The 17,019-nt window shown below is 39.4% G+C and overlaps 1 protein-coding gene across 1 annotated transcript in view; it reads left to right on the top strand.

Moving 5' to 3' along the window:
• The window catches only part of plxna4 (plexin A4), a 201,332-nt gene that overhangs the window by 141,549 nt on the left and 42,764 nt on the right, over positions 1-17,019 (top strand). The window contains exons 6-9 of the mRNA XM_079622819.1: positions 5,908-6,031; positions 10,471-10,624; positions 13,256-13,355; positions 13,469-13,583. Coding sequence (XP_079478945.1) covers positions 5,908-6,031; positions 10,471-10,624; positions 13,256-13,355; positions 13,469-13,583 — 493 coding nt within the window. The remainder of the gene's footprint in view (positions 1-5,907; positions 6,032-10,470; positions 10,625-13,255; positions 13,356-13,468; positions 13,584-17,019) is intronic.

Raw genomic sequence — 17,019 nt, 5'->3', positions numbered from 1 at the left:
ACTCAGTTGACCCCTGTAGCTAAAAGGAAAAAGATCTGTCTGCTCGATCTAAACGTTTAAAGATAAAAAAGAGTTGTAAACGTTCCTCTGAGCTATATCATGACAGCCGGGTGTTAATATGTGCAATGTTTGATCAGATCTGTAGGGGACGTGGTGTTGGAGGAGACAGATAATCTGTTTAATATTAGCGGGGTAAGATGTGTCCCATGGCACAGGAGGAACAGGGACAGCAGGGAGATGAGATGAAGGAGCCGGTCTGAGGTGTTTTTGACAGCTCCCGAAATTGCATGCGAGTTTTGAGGCGAGCGCTGCTGCGTCACGGATAACTTGATGCTTTTATGGCATTGAGATGAATTGTGGGTATTTGTGTGGGTGTGTGACTTTGATAGGCAATGTGTCTCTCCAGCTGCACCGTAGTCTGGAGTCGGATGGATTCTTGTCAAATGAAAGTGTTTTGAAATTAAACTCAGATTCTGAGGTCATGCTAGTTTTAGGCAGATTTGGTGTTGTGGTCAGTAGAATTAGGCAAAAGTACTTTATACTTCAATCCTTCCCTATACTTCCAAACACAGAATAGTCCACCCAAAAATGAATTATCATTTATTTACAACATTTTAAGTTCCCATTGACTTCAGTTATATATCTTTTGACCACACATATCAGAAATAATGACATGTAATAATATTATAATTGATATAACCATCAATCATATCAAATCATATAAATCTTACAACATACAAATGGCATGTTGAATTGGCTCTTACATCTGTTTTGAGTCTTGTTTTAAACTGAGTTGGTATATAATGGGAATTATGTAATAATTTTTGCACTGCTGACAGACTTATTCCATTTTTATGAATCTTTTGGTTTGCATCCATCAAGTTCCACATAAAAAAAAAATCATGAGTTAAAGTACCTTGTATTTGTAAAATATTGAATTCACTGGTTTACCAAAATTATCATTATAACGGTTTAATATACACTGTAAAAAATTCTAACCTCCCCAACTCAAAATTTTCTAGTTTTACCAAAATGATCATTATAACGTTTTAATCAGTAAAAAAAAAAAAACTGTATTGCGATACATACCACCCATCCCGGTATGATATTGAATTATATATATATATATATTTTTTAGAAATGGTGCAAAGTGACTGCTGCAGCCTGGATGTTTTTGTGCAAGCGTGTGTTTGTGTGTCTCAGTATGCCTCGTGTGTTGGGGTTGTTCCCGGGGTGCTCCACACTAATTTTCCACTCAGCTGAGGTTTGTGGCCCAGTGGGGGGCAGTGGCCCCAAGGTCTCTGCTGGGAATAATCGGGTCAGAGCCACTGGGCTGCGTAATGACTCTGCACGAGTCTCTTCCTCTGTCTTCTCCCCTCCTTCCTTCTCTCTGCTTCATGCCTCCCTCTTTCCTTCCATCCCTCTTCTTTTCTCTCTCCATAACGATGGTGACCGACTTGCTCTTCTCTCACAGGGGGCTCTGAGGGTCTGGCTCACAGCGCGACTCTAAATTTAAACCTGCCATTTGTCAGTGTGGCTGCTCCTTCTTTTGTCAATGCTCTCCCTTGCTCCCTTTCTCTCTGGGTATCACACTGTATTTTAAAAGTGTCTAATTTTCTACTGTATTTTATATGTGCAACTTGGATGGGGTTTCAATTTCCGCTTCTCGTTCCTCATCCGTTTGTTTGCTCTTAACCATTGGGAAACCGTCCCAATGGGAGGCTTGATAACCGTTATGATGAATGTGTATTTAAGATCATATTCAAATATGCATAGACTCCTCCATAAATAATGTTAATATGTTACTGTACTATGTAGAGCATGACCTGGCTAGAGTTCAAACATCTTCTTTCAACTGAACTCAGTTGCAATAAAGTACTGTGAATTTTATTTTATGCATAATGGAAATTCAATGAGACATTTGGATTAGAATTGGCTGAGGAACGGTAAAAGTTATATTTTAAACAGTCTTATACGGGTAGCGTTTAAAACCACACACTCAATTCTGAGGTTATTGTAAAAGGATCTGGATTATGTTGTTTATGCTTTTATTTATACTGATTATTCCTAAAATATCTACAGTAATTTTGGGGGGAAATTCAATGGTAGCATTCCCAGAATGCACTGCAACGTTCAGTAACAAACTAAATATGAGGTTTTGGACGCGATGAGAGAAATGCAGTATTAACTCATAGATTTTATTATGTCTGGCATGATTCATATTTTAGATTCAATATATTGAGCTTGTATCACATGCTGTGAAATCATAATTATAATCATAAATTTGATAATGTATACATTCACAATTTGGTCAAATCGAGCACATTGCATCATGGGATACAGTGTTCCATGCCGTGTACTCTCAATTTTGTAGAATTTTCTTCTGGATGATCCCATTCACTGCATTTGCTGTACTCTATTAATTGTAAAAGCAATTTGTTAGTTTTCTTTTCTTTCTTATGTAACATTGTAGTTCTTCTCCAGTATTCGCCCCATTAGAGTTCTCTTTGCTTCACACAGCTGGCCAGACCTTTGGAGTACACACACTTTAACTCCACTGTCTATTTGAGGAAATGTACTTCCTCATGTTTATTACAAATTAGTCTTGTGCAAAACAAGGTTTTCCAGTGTGAGCCTAAACTCATTCTTACTGTAAATTAACAGTTTTAGTTGCAGAGCAAGTAAAACTCTGTTGAATAGGACTCCTTGAGGGATTTATTATTTTAGCAGAACTTATTAATTGAGCTGCTTCTGGCTGACTCTGTTAGCTGCTTTCTTCTAAAGACATCTGTAGTAGTCTGTCTCTCTCTCTCTCTATCTGTGGGTTTGATGTGAGGGGTGGCGTTGCAAGCTCGCTACAAGTCTTCCCCTCGATCAAAATGCAAAGCTGGCAATTTAATGCACTAATGACATGTTTTTTATTCATTTATTGATGTGCGTTTATTTGTATGTTTATTTCCTCTTCTGCTGCCATGAGTGATGTAATGGTATTTAGGGCAGTGTGTCAGAGAGCGGAGTGAACGGAGGGTCACGAGGGGAACAGGAAGAGCGAGGGCAGGCGAGATGCCAGGAGGCCGTCTTTAGTGTTTTGCATGCCCACTTCTGCGCTCCCGTCTGTCTGATCGCTTTGATGCGATTTCATTTCCTGTTCATTATTCATCAAAGTAGCGCATGATTTCTCCATGTTTGGGCAGCATCTACATAACGAGGGAAACAAATTACTCCTTAGTCTTCTAATAGAGCAGTTTACTTTACTAATGATAAGGTATTAAAACAAACCTGCCGTGTGTTTTAGATGCAATAAACAAACACAATATAGTGTATTATAGGCCTAATATACTTTTATATTATAAAAGTAAATAATTTGAATAATAATATATTGATGATAAAAAAATACATATATGTATATATGATCAATTGTATAGGATATTTCATATACTGTATATATACTGTATATATATATATACACACATTTTTTTAAAGTCTCATATTGTTCACTATAAAATAAATGAGAAATTGAAAGTAAGTTTGAAAAGTACAAATTGAAGAAAGTAAAATACAATTTTTTTTAATTTATTAAAGAAATGAAATACACAAACACACTGCTATCCATACCACTCTCACTTGTCTCCAGGCCTGTATCACACAAGCTCATAAATGAAGGCTCATAAATGTTTTTACAGTGCTTTCAGGCCATAGCAGGCATCTCGTTTATAACCCTTTTAAATAAGAAATATTTCCGTTTTTACAAGCAGTGCTGACTTGTTTCAGCCACAACATGTCAAAGTCCCTGTAATCTCGAAATTATATACAGACAACCCTCATACGCCCCCTATTGGTGAGAAAGATTATGCCTGCGTTTAAACAGGCTTCTCTGCCTACGTACTTTCCTGAAGTTTTGCATAATGGTTGCGGACCAAGAGAGGCTTGAGAGACTTGTAGGTGTCACTGTATGTGATGTTTTATCAAAAGCCGTTGACTGGTGTGTCTAACTGCACAGCCTCCCCAAATCATCCAGAGCAGTTTGTCTCTCCCACAGTACTCTGAGAATGCTACACACCACCCGTAGATCCACCTAAGTGTGTGTGTGTGTGTGTTTGAACACGTTGTACACAGCATGCTTATTAAATCAGCGGCAGAAAGGGATTCAGGCTGTGTGATTGGAGCTACAAAGGAGGCCATTCTGATTAAATGCATCTTAGACCTGCTTAGCACAGAGGCACAGAGAAAGAGGATGATTGTTGCCATTTAAATCTCTTTCGTTTCCTCTTTCTTTCACCAGCAGATTATTCCCATTCTGTTCTCTGAGTTCTCCATGTTAGGCTTCTTAACTTTTCAATTCATTCACTGTCCTACCTCTCTCTCCTCCCTCCTTTTCTGCAGTGGAAAACCCTGTCACAACTGTCATCCGTTATAAACTTCTTTCCCTCTTATAAGGACTTTGTGCTGATTCGTAGTTAATTGCTTCACAGATTTGAATAAAGCCAATCTGGATTAGTCAGGGGAATGACAGGCTAAAAACCCAGACAGAGCAGGCTGCTTTACTCTTGTACTGTACTATACAAGCAGGTAAAACTTTGAAATGTTTAAATGTAAGACTCAATAGCATGTTTTCATAGTTTATACCTTATGTATGATTACAAGTAGTGTATCATCACAGCCAGATAATGTATCAACTAACTTCAACTAAAAATGAGCAATGCATTGGTACAGTATTATTAATCTTTGTTAATGGTAGTTAATAAAAATACAGTTGTTCATTGTTTGTTCTTGTTAGTTCACAGTTCATTAAATAATATTTACGAATACAACTTTTGATTTTAAAAATGTATAAGTAAATGTTGAAATTAACTAAGATTTACAAATGCTGTAGAAGTATTGTTCATTCTTAGTTCATGTTAACTAAAGCAGTTAATTAATGTTAACTAATGAAACCTTCTTGTAAAGTATTACCCATTTAAAGAATGAAAAATTTAATTAAAAAAATGTTCTATGATAATGTATTTTTAATTAAACGTTATATTTTTTATTCAGTTTATTGCCTAATAATCGGACATCTGTTTACTTTTATACAGTAAATAATTGTTAGTAGTGTTGTCATGTTAATCCTAGAAAAAAATGAATGTATGGCTCAGTAGTGCACTTTTATATGTGGTTAATACATTTTTAAGTGGTGAATTGTCACAGGGTCCAGGACAATATTCATGTTTGTCCACCGCTTGAAATCAGCCCAACATATTGGTATCTGGGTTCTTTAGCACACGTACGTAACTCTGCAAGTCAAGAAGTCACAACTAAAAATCGCAAGTGTAAAACAGTCTAAAACGTGCTTAACCTTGGGCCTGTAATCTGATGTGTCTGGATTAGATGTCAGTGTTAGGGTGGTCTCCTCATCGGCTCTGTGACCCAGTTTTGTGAACAGATCAGAGTGGATGGTGTTTGGATCTAAAGGGTGGAGAGGGATCTCTGAGCTCTGATCCTCCCCACCTGCAGAACTCGGGAGCGATGAATACGCTTCATTAAGGGTAGAACACAAAGCTGGCTTGTCTCTCGGCCCTTTGGGCCTGCTCCGCTTCCACAAATAGAGTCGCTGTTGTTTTAGGACTGTCGAGAGAGCAGAAACAGGATAGAGTCACCACAACCACTGGTCTTTTTCTATCTCTGTCGCACCTCCCTCTCTCCTGAAATATGAAACAGAAATATAATGCATGGATTTGGACTAGTAATCAAGCTTGTGTTCCATTTCCTTCATGCTGTGCTGGTCACAGATGGGAGATGGTTGGATGCATTTGTGCAGCTGTTTTTATTTCCCCCCATTCTAGAAAATGCTTTGTCTTCCTTTCACATGCTGTCTTTCTCCCCTCCTCAGGTGCTCACGTATTTCTTTTCTTCTTTTTTTCTTTCTAGGTGCACCAGGAAGGAAAAGTGTGAGCGATCATCCGAGCCTCGCCGTTTCGCCTCTGATATAAAGCAGTGTGTGAGACTCAGCGTTCATCCCAATAACATCTCCGTGTCCCAATATAGTGTCATGGTGAGCGCTAATAATCAATTCTCACCTTTGTTCCTTCTATGTAATCACACCATGAAATATCCTTAAGGTATACTGAGGAAATACTAAACCTCATTTAAGTGTTTCTGAGGATAAAGCCAAACGCTGGACATATTGACATTAGCCTTCACTAATTCAGTTATGGAGGCCATTGCTTTTCTGGCTCCATCATTAATGTGATCATGCAAGTTCTGCCTTTATGGATCTGCTTGTTGCACTGATGGGTTTATGAAGACACGTCATAGTTTGACCGTATCATACGTGCCATGTTATTTCAGTGACTTTTAGGTCTAGGCTCTTAGGACACAACGCTTATTAGTTGTGTGTTTCTGGGTGGTGTACCTGTACTTTATGAGATTTATTGACCGGCATTGACCGGTTATATGCATATCATTTTCTGATTAAAATACATATTCTGGTTAAACTGTTTTTCTGAAAAGATGTTTACATGCTCCACAGCAAGAAAAAAATACTGCGGGTGTCATTGGTCTTTTTATTTAAATTAATTAAATAATTGAAGATTAAAAGGGATTTAAGGGAATTTACTATTGAGATATTACCATATAATAATATTTTATTTTTAAATATGCTTACATTCACTCTTATTTGCATGTCTAACATATAAAAACATAAAACATTTATTGTTACTTCACATTCATTTCCATTTCTGATTAAATTTCAGGCAGTAATTTAATAAACTCATTAGTTTTAGTCATGTTTAACAATAACATGCAAGAACTTGATTAATTGCAAAATGTAGGGCATGTGACTCTTCTTTTATTGTTTGCCAGAACTGAGTTTCCTCCTCACTCCATAAATGTTTCTTTGAAGCTCAGCTTTTTACAACTAACTATGCCAAATATCACCCAGAATTACCTATTTTTAGACATGCACGGACCTGAATGCATCTTCAGTTAAGGTTTTGTAAATAAGGTACACAAAGTTCAGATAAATACATTTATAGGAACCAGAAAATTGGCTTAATTTGGTAAGGCAATTAGTTTTACTTGACCCAAATGTGAGCAAATTCTGATTAATATCAGAATATTGCTGTACATGAAAACAGTTGTGTCGTATTGACTCGTTACCTTGTGTCGTTCCTCATGTCAGTCACTACTGTATGTGCCCTTATCCTTAGTCAGGACAGTTTTTTTTATTGGTGTTTATTTACTTATTTTTGGCTGAACCTAGCTAAGTGCTGACTTTACCACTCGTTCAGTGTGTGTGTGTTTGTGTGTAAAATCCATCAAACCAGGCCATGGTTTCAGACCTTATCCTCATGTAATCCAGCACCTCCTCTGAGCCTTTATATCAGATTAACGTCTCCACTAGAGAAGCCTGCCTTTCAGCTGATTCAGGATCTGTATTCTGGGCCCAAATTCAAAACCTCAACTACTAGGCTGTATAAGAGCTAATAAACTGCCCAACGTGTACGTTAGGTACATGTGTGCTACAAAGTGATGCTTAATCAGTACCTAGGATATGTTTAGATGCACTAAATCATTTACACTGCTGTGTTTTTCCATATATAAGCCCTGTATTTCTTTCAATTAGAGCATTCATGTTGACTGTATCTAGGCAACCGGTCAAAAGCAGATGTCAGGATATTCAGTAGCTGTTCAGTCGATGAGGAGTTGATGTGATCATATCGCCAGATTCCCATTTCACAAGAAGTCCTTGTATAAACTGTCCAGGTTTGTTCTGGGAGTGCTAAGGCTTTAATCTTCAAATAATTATCCCAATCCTCTCAATTTTCAAAATCTTAGACCAGCTTAGACCAGTTGAATTAGTCCAATGCATGCGTGCGTGCGTGCGTGCGTGTGTGTGTGTGTGTGTGTGTGTGTGTGTGTGTGTGTGTGTGTGTGTGTGTGTGTGTGTGTGTTTTGGGACAAAAAAATCCCAATAAAGATGGCAATATCGGAAATTCTTGTCCATTTTTGGTCCCCATGAGGAAAAACAGCTTATGAATCATACTAAGTGATGTTTATATATATATATATATATATAGAGAGAGAGAGAGAGAGAGAGAGAGAGAGAGAGAGAGAGAGAGAGAGAGAGAGAGAGACATTTAAAATCTTACTATGTTTTTACAGATATATGAATATATATTAGGTGTGTGTGTTATGAAAAGACTGGTTAGGAATTTACACAGACAGCATCAAATTGACCTTTTCCTTCAAACTGGAATTACTGAGAGGAAAACAAAACATCTGCAATGCAATAAATTGCATACTGTACACAGAAATACACTACAGGCATTCATGCTGTTTCTTGACCTTTTTCATTATTGAATATTTGTTTGAGGAGATAAGCACAAAGCTTCTTTGTTCAGTCTGCAGGGAGAATTTAGGGATTGAAATAAGTTTCTCATCAAAAAGAAAACATTTTTCTTTTTCGATTATGTCATGTTATTTCACATTTTATCCATAAGCTCTTCCTGGACTTTCACCCAGAAGTAAAACAGCAGTACCACAGTAAAGCTCATCTTACAAGGAATGTATTTATTTGTTTTAACCTCTCTTGTTCATATTACTGAGTGCATTTACCAAAGAAGTTTATTTTAATACAAATTCTTCGATAAGCAGAGCATAGCACAGCTTTAACATTATCCTGAAGGAGGATTACACTTCTAAACTAGCTGTTTAAAGAAAACATCAGTCATGGCTGGATGTGCTAGGTGCTCTCAGAATTCATTTAAATGTAGATTGATTTTATCCATGGGATTTTAAAGTACAACACGGGGGTACAATAGGTAGAATCTCATAGTTCTCGGAGTCTCTGGGGGTACATCGACAGCACTGTTTCCCTCCACTAGCAAATCCTGAAGCGTAATTAGAAACCCGCATCAGCATCTGAAGTTTGTGAGAGTCTGGCGTCTTGATGCATTCTTCTGTTGAGGTAGGAGGTAATCAAAGACACCATATTCCTCGTGTCGTACCCTCTGCTGCAAGAGGCCTTTTTTTTGTTTGTTTGTAGGGTCCCTCTCCGAGAGGGATGATTTTCATATTTATCATGGTCAGCGAGGGTTTGTTCGCCGCTGCTTGAAATGTAATTGAAGAAATTCTCTCTGCATCTCTCTCTAAAAGGAAAAATAAATTAAATCCCAGAGTGGCGCCGCCATCCACCGGTGCATCCTGAACTTTAATGGGAAAGCGGAAAACAGCGAGAGAGGGGGAGAGATGGGAAAAGTGTCTGCAACATGTCCCTGCCTTTTCATTAAACAGCAATCTAAAAACAGCCCCGGTCAGCCGTTCGGTTGAGTAAAGGGTGTTTCAGGCCATATCACCAATGTAATGCTGGGTGCAGGGCCACTCTATGCAAGGCTGCGGCTTCCTATTAGTGTGGATATTCCGATTTTATCCACTTCACCTCCCATGATGCCCTCACAGAGCATTTCTACACGCTTTCCCAAACTGACCCCCAACAGAGTCAAACTGCCAGAGAGAGCGGCAGCATATTGGCTGTGTCTTTCTAACTATATAAAACTTCATTATTTTCTCTCCCTGCAATCTCTTTATTTAGCGCATTCTTTGACATTGTAACATACGTTTTGTATCCAGATGGTATCTGGATATTCTTTTACTCCTTGCACATTTATCAAATTGTAGAAACATATAATTCAGAATGCTTTTCATAAAAAAAAAAACAATCAGAAACAAAAATAAACCCACAATATAATGGCAGGTGTAAAGGGGGCATTTATTTGTCTCATGACAGTTGCTCTTTCTCATTATTCTCCATCGTTCCCTCGTTTCTCACTTCATCTGACTCTGGTGTCAGGCAACATGTGCTTCAGAGCAGGGCTTGAAATTCATTCGAAGGCTGGGAGCCAGAGGGCATTGTGGGTAACAGAGATGGAGAGGACAGAGACAGAACATAAAGAAAAAAGAGAATGAAAACTCTCACCCCATAGCCCTCTCTCTTTCTCACTCTCTCCTTCTCTCTCTCAATTTCCCACCCACTTGAGTTCAGTGAAACACATTAGAGTCAGTACAAGCTGACTGATGGCTGACTGAAATCTCTTGATGTCTCTGGACAATTTCCTCCTGGAAATTTAGGAGATATGTGGCCGCTGGTTCAATGGCCTGATTTCGCTGTGCGGTTGGCCACGTGTCAGCTGGGATATTTATGGAATGGCTACGTGTGTTTTCTGGGATGTCTTGATGTCTGCGGCTGGGTAGAGATTTCCCATGTGTGGAGTCTGCAGACTTCCTTCTCTCTCAAGAGCCTTTCAGATCACAGACGTGAGAAAATATCCACGTTACAGCAGTTTTAGGAGCAGCGGCAGCAAAAATTAGTTTATTATCTGCACAAAGATGGTGTGTCAGTTTGCGATACATACCAAAGTTTGTCTTGTCCATTATTGCCTTTTATTTTCTCCCCTGTATAACTTCAGCTTGTCTTTTCTTTTTCTTTGACAGCTCGTGCTGGAGGCACATAATGTGCCAGAACTTTCTGCGGGGGTCAACTGCACCTTTGAGGACCTGGCGGAGATGGACGGTCTGGTCGAAGGGAACCGCATTACCTGCAGCTCTCCTGCGGAGAAGGAAGTTCCACGCATTGTCGTAGACCAAGGTGTGAACATATGCCGTCACTAACCAGTCAAATTTACGAGGAAATTGGGCGAAAGGCCTGAATGTTGACGTTTGTTGTGGCAGTGTTAATAGACTGAGACTAAAAGTGAGACTGTGACAGTTTTATAATTGGAGACGCTGGATCGAGAAATCTGCTCCAGACTCCAGAGATGCTGGATTTATATCAGAGAGAAGGAGGAAAGACTGTCTAAGAAAGAAAGAGAGTGATAGACATAAACACCTGAGCAGAGATGGAAGTTTACATGCTCATTATCTTGCCTGCAGCTGTTGACTTTTGCCGCAGGACGTGTTTTGTAATTGAGCGAATAAAGGTCGTCAAGAGGGAGGCAGTTTTGGCATTCTGTCTCCTGCTCTCTCGTCTGTCTCTCTCCATTTCAGTCTTTCATTTTGAGACTCCATTGGCACAGAGGTTTGAGAGATTTTTCAAGTAAAGTGATTGGATTGGATCTCCTGAACTGATGACACTCTTCACTCCATCTGCTCGGCTGAAATGGTTTTGACAGCATTCACTCCAGCAGATAAGAGAGAGAAAAGATTTTTCAAGAGAGAACATTTTGCCATCCTCTTCCGCACTCTCGTAGATGCCATTCTTTCGCCTCTCTTTTCTCTAAGACGTGCTTGGTTACCCCGACATAATTGAAACGAGCGCACATCTGGGCAGCTGTCTAGAGGCTGGTAATTTTTCATAATATGAAAACGTCTCAGCGTTAGGATAATGAAGACGCGCGCTTGCAGAAACAAGGGAATACTCCTCCGCGTGTGTTTCCAGGGCAAAAACAGGTAGAAAAACACAACGTAATACAAGGCTGAATGGAAGCAACAGTGTTCTTTCGGAGCATCTCGGATAGAAACACCCGCAAATTATCCTAGTAAGTGGCACAGCGGCCTGAATGTGAGGTTGAAAGAGCCGTGCGCAGAGGTGTGAGGTGTGTGAATAATGATGCATGCTAGTCAGGCCACCATGAAATTACAGGTCGCCCCAATCTGCAAGGGCCCAGAGCTCTGAAATGCCGCAGTGCAAAAACACACTCTCTCACCACTGCATAAGTACACTATTACACACCTGAGGGTGCACACTTATACACATTCACACACTACTAGATACATACACCATCACTGTCATGCACATACAGTATTTAACCCCTAATACTGGGATGCGTCATAACGTTAAAGTTGTGAATCAAAATGCGTTTTTATGGATTTTGTATGCACACACACATACCCCTGCAGTTATAGGTCATTTATTCGTGCGCTGTCCCATATTCCTCACTTTCCTTTCATTTCTTAGTGTCATGGTAACCGTGTATGTCCTGAGTGACTCATTAAAGGCGGACATACTCTGCAGCGGGTGGCTGGGGGCCTACACACACACACACACACACACACACACACACACACACACACACACACACACACACACACTCCGGAGATACCAGCCATCAAGGTAACATTTAGGTGAGCTAATTAGGAGAGATTCATTGTCAGGCACACTTTACAGTGATTGATGAATGATTCACTCTTTGTTGAAGAAACACCGCACGACAGGGAAGGGGAGTGCATTAGGAGAACAAGAAAGAGGTTGAAGAGAAATATGTGAGAAAAGGAGAGACTGGAATAAATGGAGAATGGGGGAAAAACTATGATCTTCCTTTGAGAGGGGAGATGTCGTGTCCGGCATGTTGAATTAAACATGAGCTTCTTCATTAGCTCAGACAAAAACACTCTGAAGATGGACACTTTTGTGCCACATTTCCATTAACTAGTACAGGTTTCTTTCTCTCACTCTGTGTCTCTTCTCCTTTCCTTCAGGGATTATTTCATGGGAAGGGTTTTAGCTCATTTTTGGCAGAGAGGAGCAGTCACCTTATTCCTTAGCTTCAAAAAGCTACTATTATCCAAACACGATGTAAACTACTTACTATATAACCTAATTAAGACAGCTTGGTGTCGTTGGTGTATGAATGAGATAATTGCTAGTTTATATTAAACTTAGTGTTTTGAATTAGCATGTTGCTATGCTAACAGTGTGATAATCTAAGCATTAAAATACTCAATAGACACAAATTCCCTTGAAGAAAGTCGGTTATATTTGCAATGCTTCTAGACAGGTTTCCAGAGCTTGCAAAACAAACTCCTATCTACTTGAATGGGGAAATGCCTAAATCTCAAAAACGGCTTATATGACCCTACCTATAAATGTTGTTTGTTATGCTCAAATAGCGTTGTTTCAGGTTGGTCCAGCCAATGCGCATGTGGAGTCCCAAGTGTGCACGTCTCAGGACACTGACTGTTTCTATGGGAACCGGATCTTCTAATGGCTGCTGCAATGTCATGATGACTTTACCAATTGCCAAGTGGCTATTTTATTTATATTGTGTGTTGCACTACCATTCATCATAAAATGAGTGAATTATTATTGAATATACTGTATACAGACTTTACGCAAATGTTGGGTAAATTAATCCCAATATGAATATGAACATTGTAGTGCATTGTCACTCACCTTTTGGAACAATCTGCTTTCTCTGTAGTTACCGGTAGCTCACTCTCCTTATATCAACTGATGTAGCAACTATGTCAACACTTTTAATGTTTTCCTCCTGCCTCTTAGGTGACCATCAGATTGTCCAGCTCTACCTCAAATCAAAAGAGACGGGACTTGCTTTTGCCAACACTAGCTTTGTCTTCTACAACTGCAGTGTTCACAAGTCGTGAGTATCTTTTGTATTTACAACTGATGTTGTGCAGTAGTGTAACATCCCATCTATTTGCAAGAATACTTAAACTAATCTAAATCTAAATGTGCACCCTCTCCTTGTCTCAGGTGTTTGTCCTGTGTCGGAAGCCCATACCAGTGCCACTGGTGCAAATACCGTCACACATGCACCTATGACCCAAGCAGCTGCTCTTTCCAGGAGGGCCGTGTCAAACAGCCAGAGGTGAGTTACTTGTGATTGGTCACACATCGGGTTTTGTAATTGGCCATCATCATTCTCAATTGGACCTAAATTAGTTAATTGGTGCAGAGGTGCAGTTCAGGTCCTGTCCCGATTGTGAGAACTTACCCAGCCTCACCCCATCACGAGCCACTTCATACACGTCTGCTGGCTTTGAATTCGACTTAATTCTCATTAAATCTCTCATATTAATATCTGGATTCCCACCAACATCTTTTTCCATGTAAATTATCAATAATATTGGCACTACTCTCATGCTTTTAGGCCACCGCAGGCCCATCAGATAAATTAAAAGCTGCTGTTGGGGCTCGGCACTTTCCTAACTCTCTCTCAGAGATGCCAAGGAGGGTCGAGCCGTCGAGTTTGTTTCACTGATGTGCCCTTTAATCCCTCCCAGAGGGTCTACATGGCACAGATCACAATGTGTTTATTTCATTTGCGTCATGCAACTGAAGAGAAGTCGGCAGCTAGCATGAACATACAATTATGTACATCGTGCTTGTTTGCTTAGCTTTGAAATGCGTAATGAATTATGAGGACACCTGCCCCCTGAGGCTATGTATTTTAGACACACAAATGTGTATCCTCATCATTTAGCATTCATTAACATCTCTTAACAAAGCGTTTCTCTGGCTGCCAGCGTTTGGCGTTCCAATTATCAAATGGACACGCTGTCAATATTGACCAGTTTAATATTAGGATTCCCTATTGTGTGTCGAGCGACTTGCACACAAAGCAGGAACTGAATATTAGCACATGTTAATGACATTTCCACTGGATGTTTTTGTTTGATTTTTGTTTTAAGGCAGGTGTTTTGTCCAGTTAATGAGTTTAATTTGGATTTCATTAACCCCTCGTACCGGAGGTCTCAGATCCCCTTCCAAACTCCGGGTGGTTTAGAATTAATGACTGGGGATGTTTACCGTGCAAATCCTCCGAGCAGACGCTGACGAGTCAACTTTGCATGGAAAAATTAGATGACCTTTTGCATTGACCTTCCACAGATGAATTTCTGTGTTTTATACCAATTAAGGGATTGCTGAGAGTGATCTGAATAATCCGGACTTGTCTTTCAATGGATGGTGAAAGCGAGAAGCCCCCCTGTAGTCTGAGCCTTTCAATATGTGCCTGTGAGCACAGGAGAACAGTCCACATTCATAAATAAAACGTGCCACAGCATCAGAATGTTGTCTCTGGCAAGATTTACCAACATTGTGTCTGCGATTCACAGTCTCTCACATTTAAATATCTGACGGGTCTTCTTCAGCTGTTTGCTTTTAGTTTCATTATCATATTTCAATTTGTGTGACACTTTTTATGTTTAACAACAGCAGAAAAGGAATTATGTTTGGTGTCAAAATTCAAATTTTTGAAGTCATTTTCACTTCTCAGTTAGTTTCTCATTTTAATTGGATTTTCCAGTTATACATCATAATATATCCAGGGTGTATTAGTGTTATCCTTAGCATTTACTGAAAAAAAATATTTTCATGATTTGTTACCACAACAATTTTTCTTTTGTCAAGTCAACTTAGATCATTTATGTGGTTCAGATAGCATAATATTTAGATTTTCTGTTGATTAAACCAATCTCATTCTTTGTATGAACAATTTTTTTAATTTCAGTGAATTTAAAATTGTACGGCAAAAGTTAAATCAACAATTATGTTTTACAGTGTTTGTAATAGCATTTTCTTAATTAGTTTTACGTGATGGCAAACTTTTTCAAGTCTGCATATTGAGAAATTGCCCCTGTATAAAACCACACACTTTTTTGTTCTTCTTTTTTTTTTGGTTATAGATTAGCCAGAATTATTAAATGAGGCATTTTTTTTAAAATAGTAACCGCGGGGTGTCAGATGCTTTGAGGTAAGCTCTGTCAGTGGATTAACTCAGTGGTTGATTGTAATCCTATAAATCTTGACATATTTCCCTGTAATTATGAAATAATGATGCTTTTGTTTGTTCAGTCCAGGTTTTTTTTTTTTTTTTTTTTTTTTGGTGAACATTGTTTTCCAACTGTCCTACGAGTCTTGATTTACTCTCTGGCTAGAGTTTGTGTACTAAGGAAGTGCTAAATTCTGTCAGTTGCTGGCTGTGTCAATCCCCCATGTCTCATTCTTGGCTACTGGCATAATGCTGCATGACTAAATGCATGCCGTCCTAACCCAGACGTCCACTGCACTTTAGAAAACAACTTCTGTTATAGCTTGGATTTTTACCTCCTTTTAGGAATTGCAAAGTGCCTGTTTACAGCATGCCTTAACGACGGGTAATGTGAAATTGTGCTGAGATTTTGAATAATAGACACACTAACAGTCAAATCTTGACACTAGAGCAATTCCCATGAACCTATAAAACTTTTAATCATGCTTAAATACATGAAATTAGTTTTGTAAACAAATATAAATGTAAATATAAAGTAAAATGTAAAGGTTTTCAATTATTGAAATTTGACCATTTAACACAAAATACCTTTTTCACTTTATGTGTATTGAAATCAATTGTGAGTTGAGTCTTCCATGCACTTGGAATGATGATAACTATTTATGACACGTATGAGTTGCCGCCCATGTAAAGCGATCCAAATCAGTCTTTTGAGTTTCCATGACTGTTAAGATGCTGGTCTAGAATGAAACTGCATATAGACAGGAGAAAGTGAGGTAGCTCATTCGATTTTGGAACAATATGGAAGATGGGGCATTAGAAAGAAAAGGAGAGGGGTGTGGGAAACAGGAACTGATCGATCCAGTGAACTCTCTACCATCTTAAGATGTTAATTGACAGGCACAATTGGCGGCTTTGTACAACTGAGCTACAGATTGTGAAGAGAAGGATTTGGGTCTGAGATCAGAACCATGAGATGGCCTCTCTGCTTTGCCTTCCTCGGGGAGGAACTTTGAGGTAAAAATCATTTAGATCGAGGTGGAAGACAAGACTTGAAGAAGAAAATACCAGCTCGTGAGGGGAGCGAGAGTGAAAACAAACAGATGAAAAGAAAGGAAATGTCAGAGGTGTGAGAGGATGAGAGTATGTGTGATGCCGCAGGAAGTGAAATGGGGCAAGGAACGAGAGAGGAGGGTTTTTGCCTTTGGCGGTAGGGAGGCACGTTAAAGCGCAAGGAGTGCAGGGAAGCCTTGGTAATCATCCAGCTAACACCACGAGAGCTGTGGAGAGAATTAGGCGTTTCATCTTCTACCCGACTGAACGCTGCCATTATGCATACATACTCAAACAGCTCTAATTATGGATCTATCACTCCGTGCCAGCTCGCTACCCTCTGTTCTCTGTGCCAGGGCGTCTTCCTCCCCGCTCGCACTCAATGACTATCTTTGTCTCGGCGCATCTCTAACAGAAGCGCACGCACTGGACTTAAATCTTTTTCCCACCTACAGTATCTCTTTCTTCAGTGTCTAAT

The sequence above is a fragment of the Phoxinus phoxinus genome (assembly GCF_949152265.1).
Source record: "Phoxinus phoxinus genome assembly, chromosome: 9".
In the NCBI taxonomy this organism is placed as follows: domain Eukaryota; kingdom Metazoa; phylum Chordata; class Actinopteri; order Cypriniformes; family Leuciscidae; genus Phoxinus; species Phoxinus phoxinus.
Note: the sequence above shows the minus strand (reverse complement) of the source record. Positions and strands in the feature narration are given on the sequence as shown.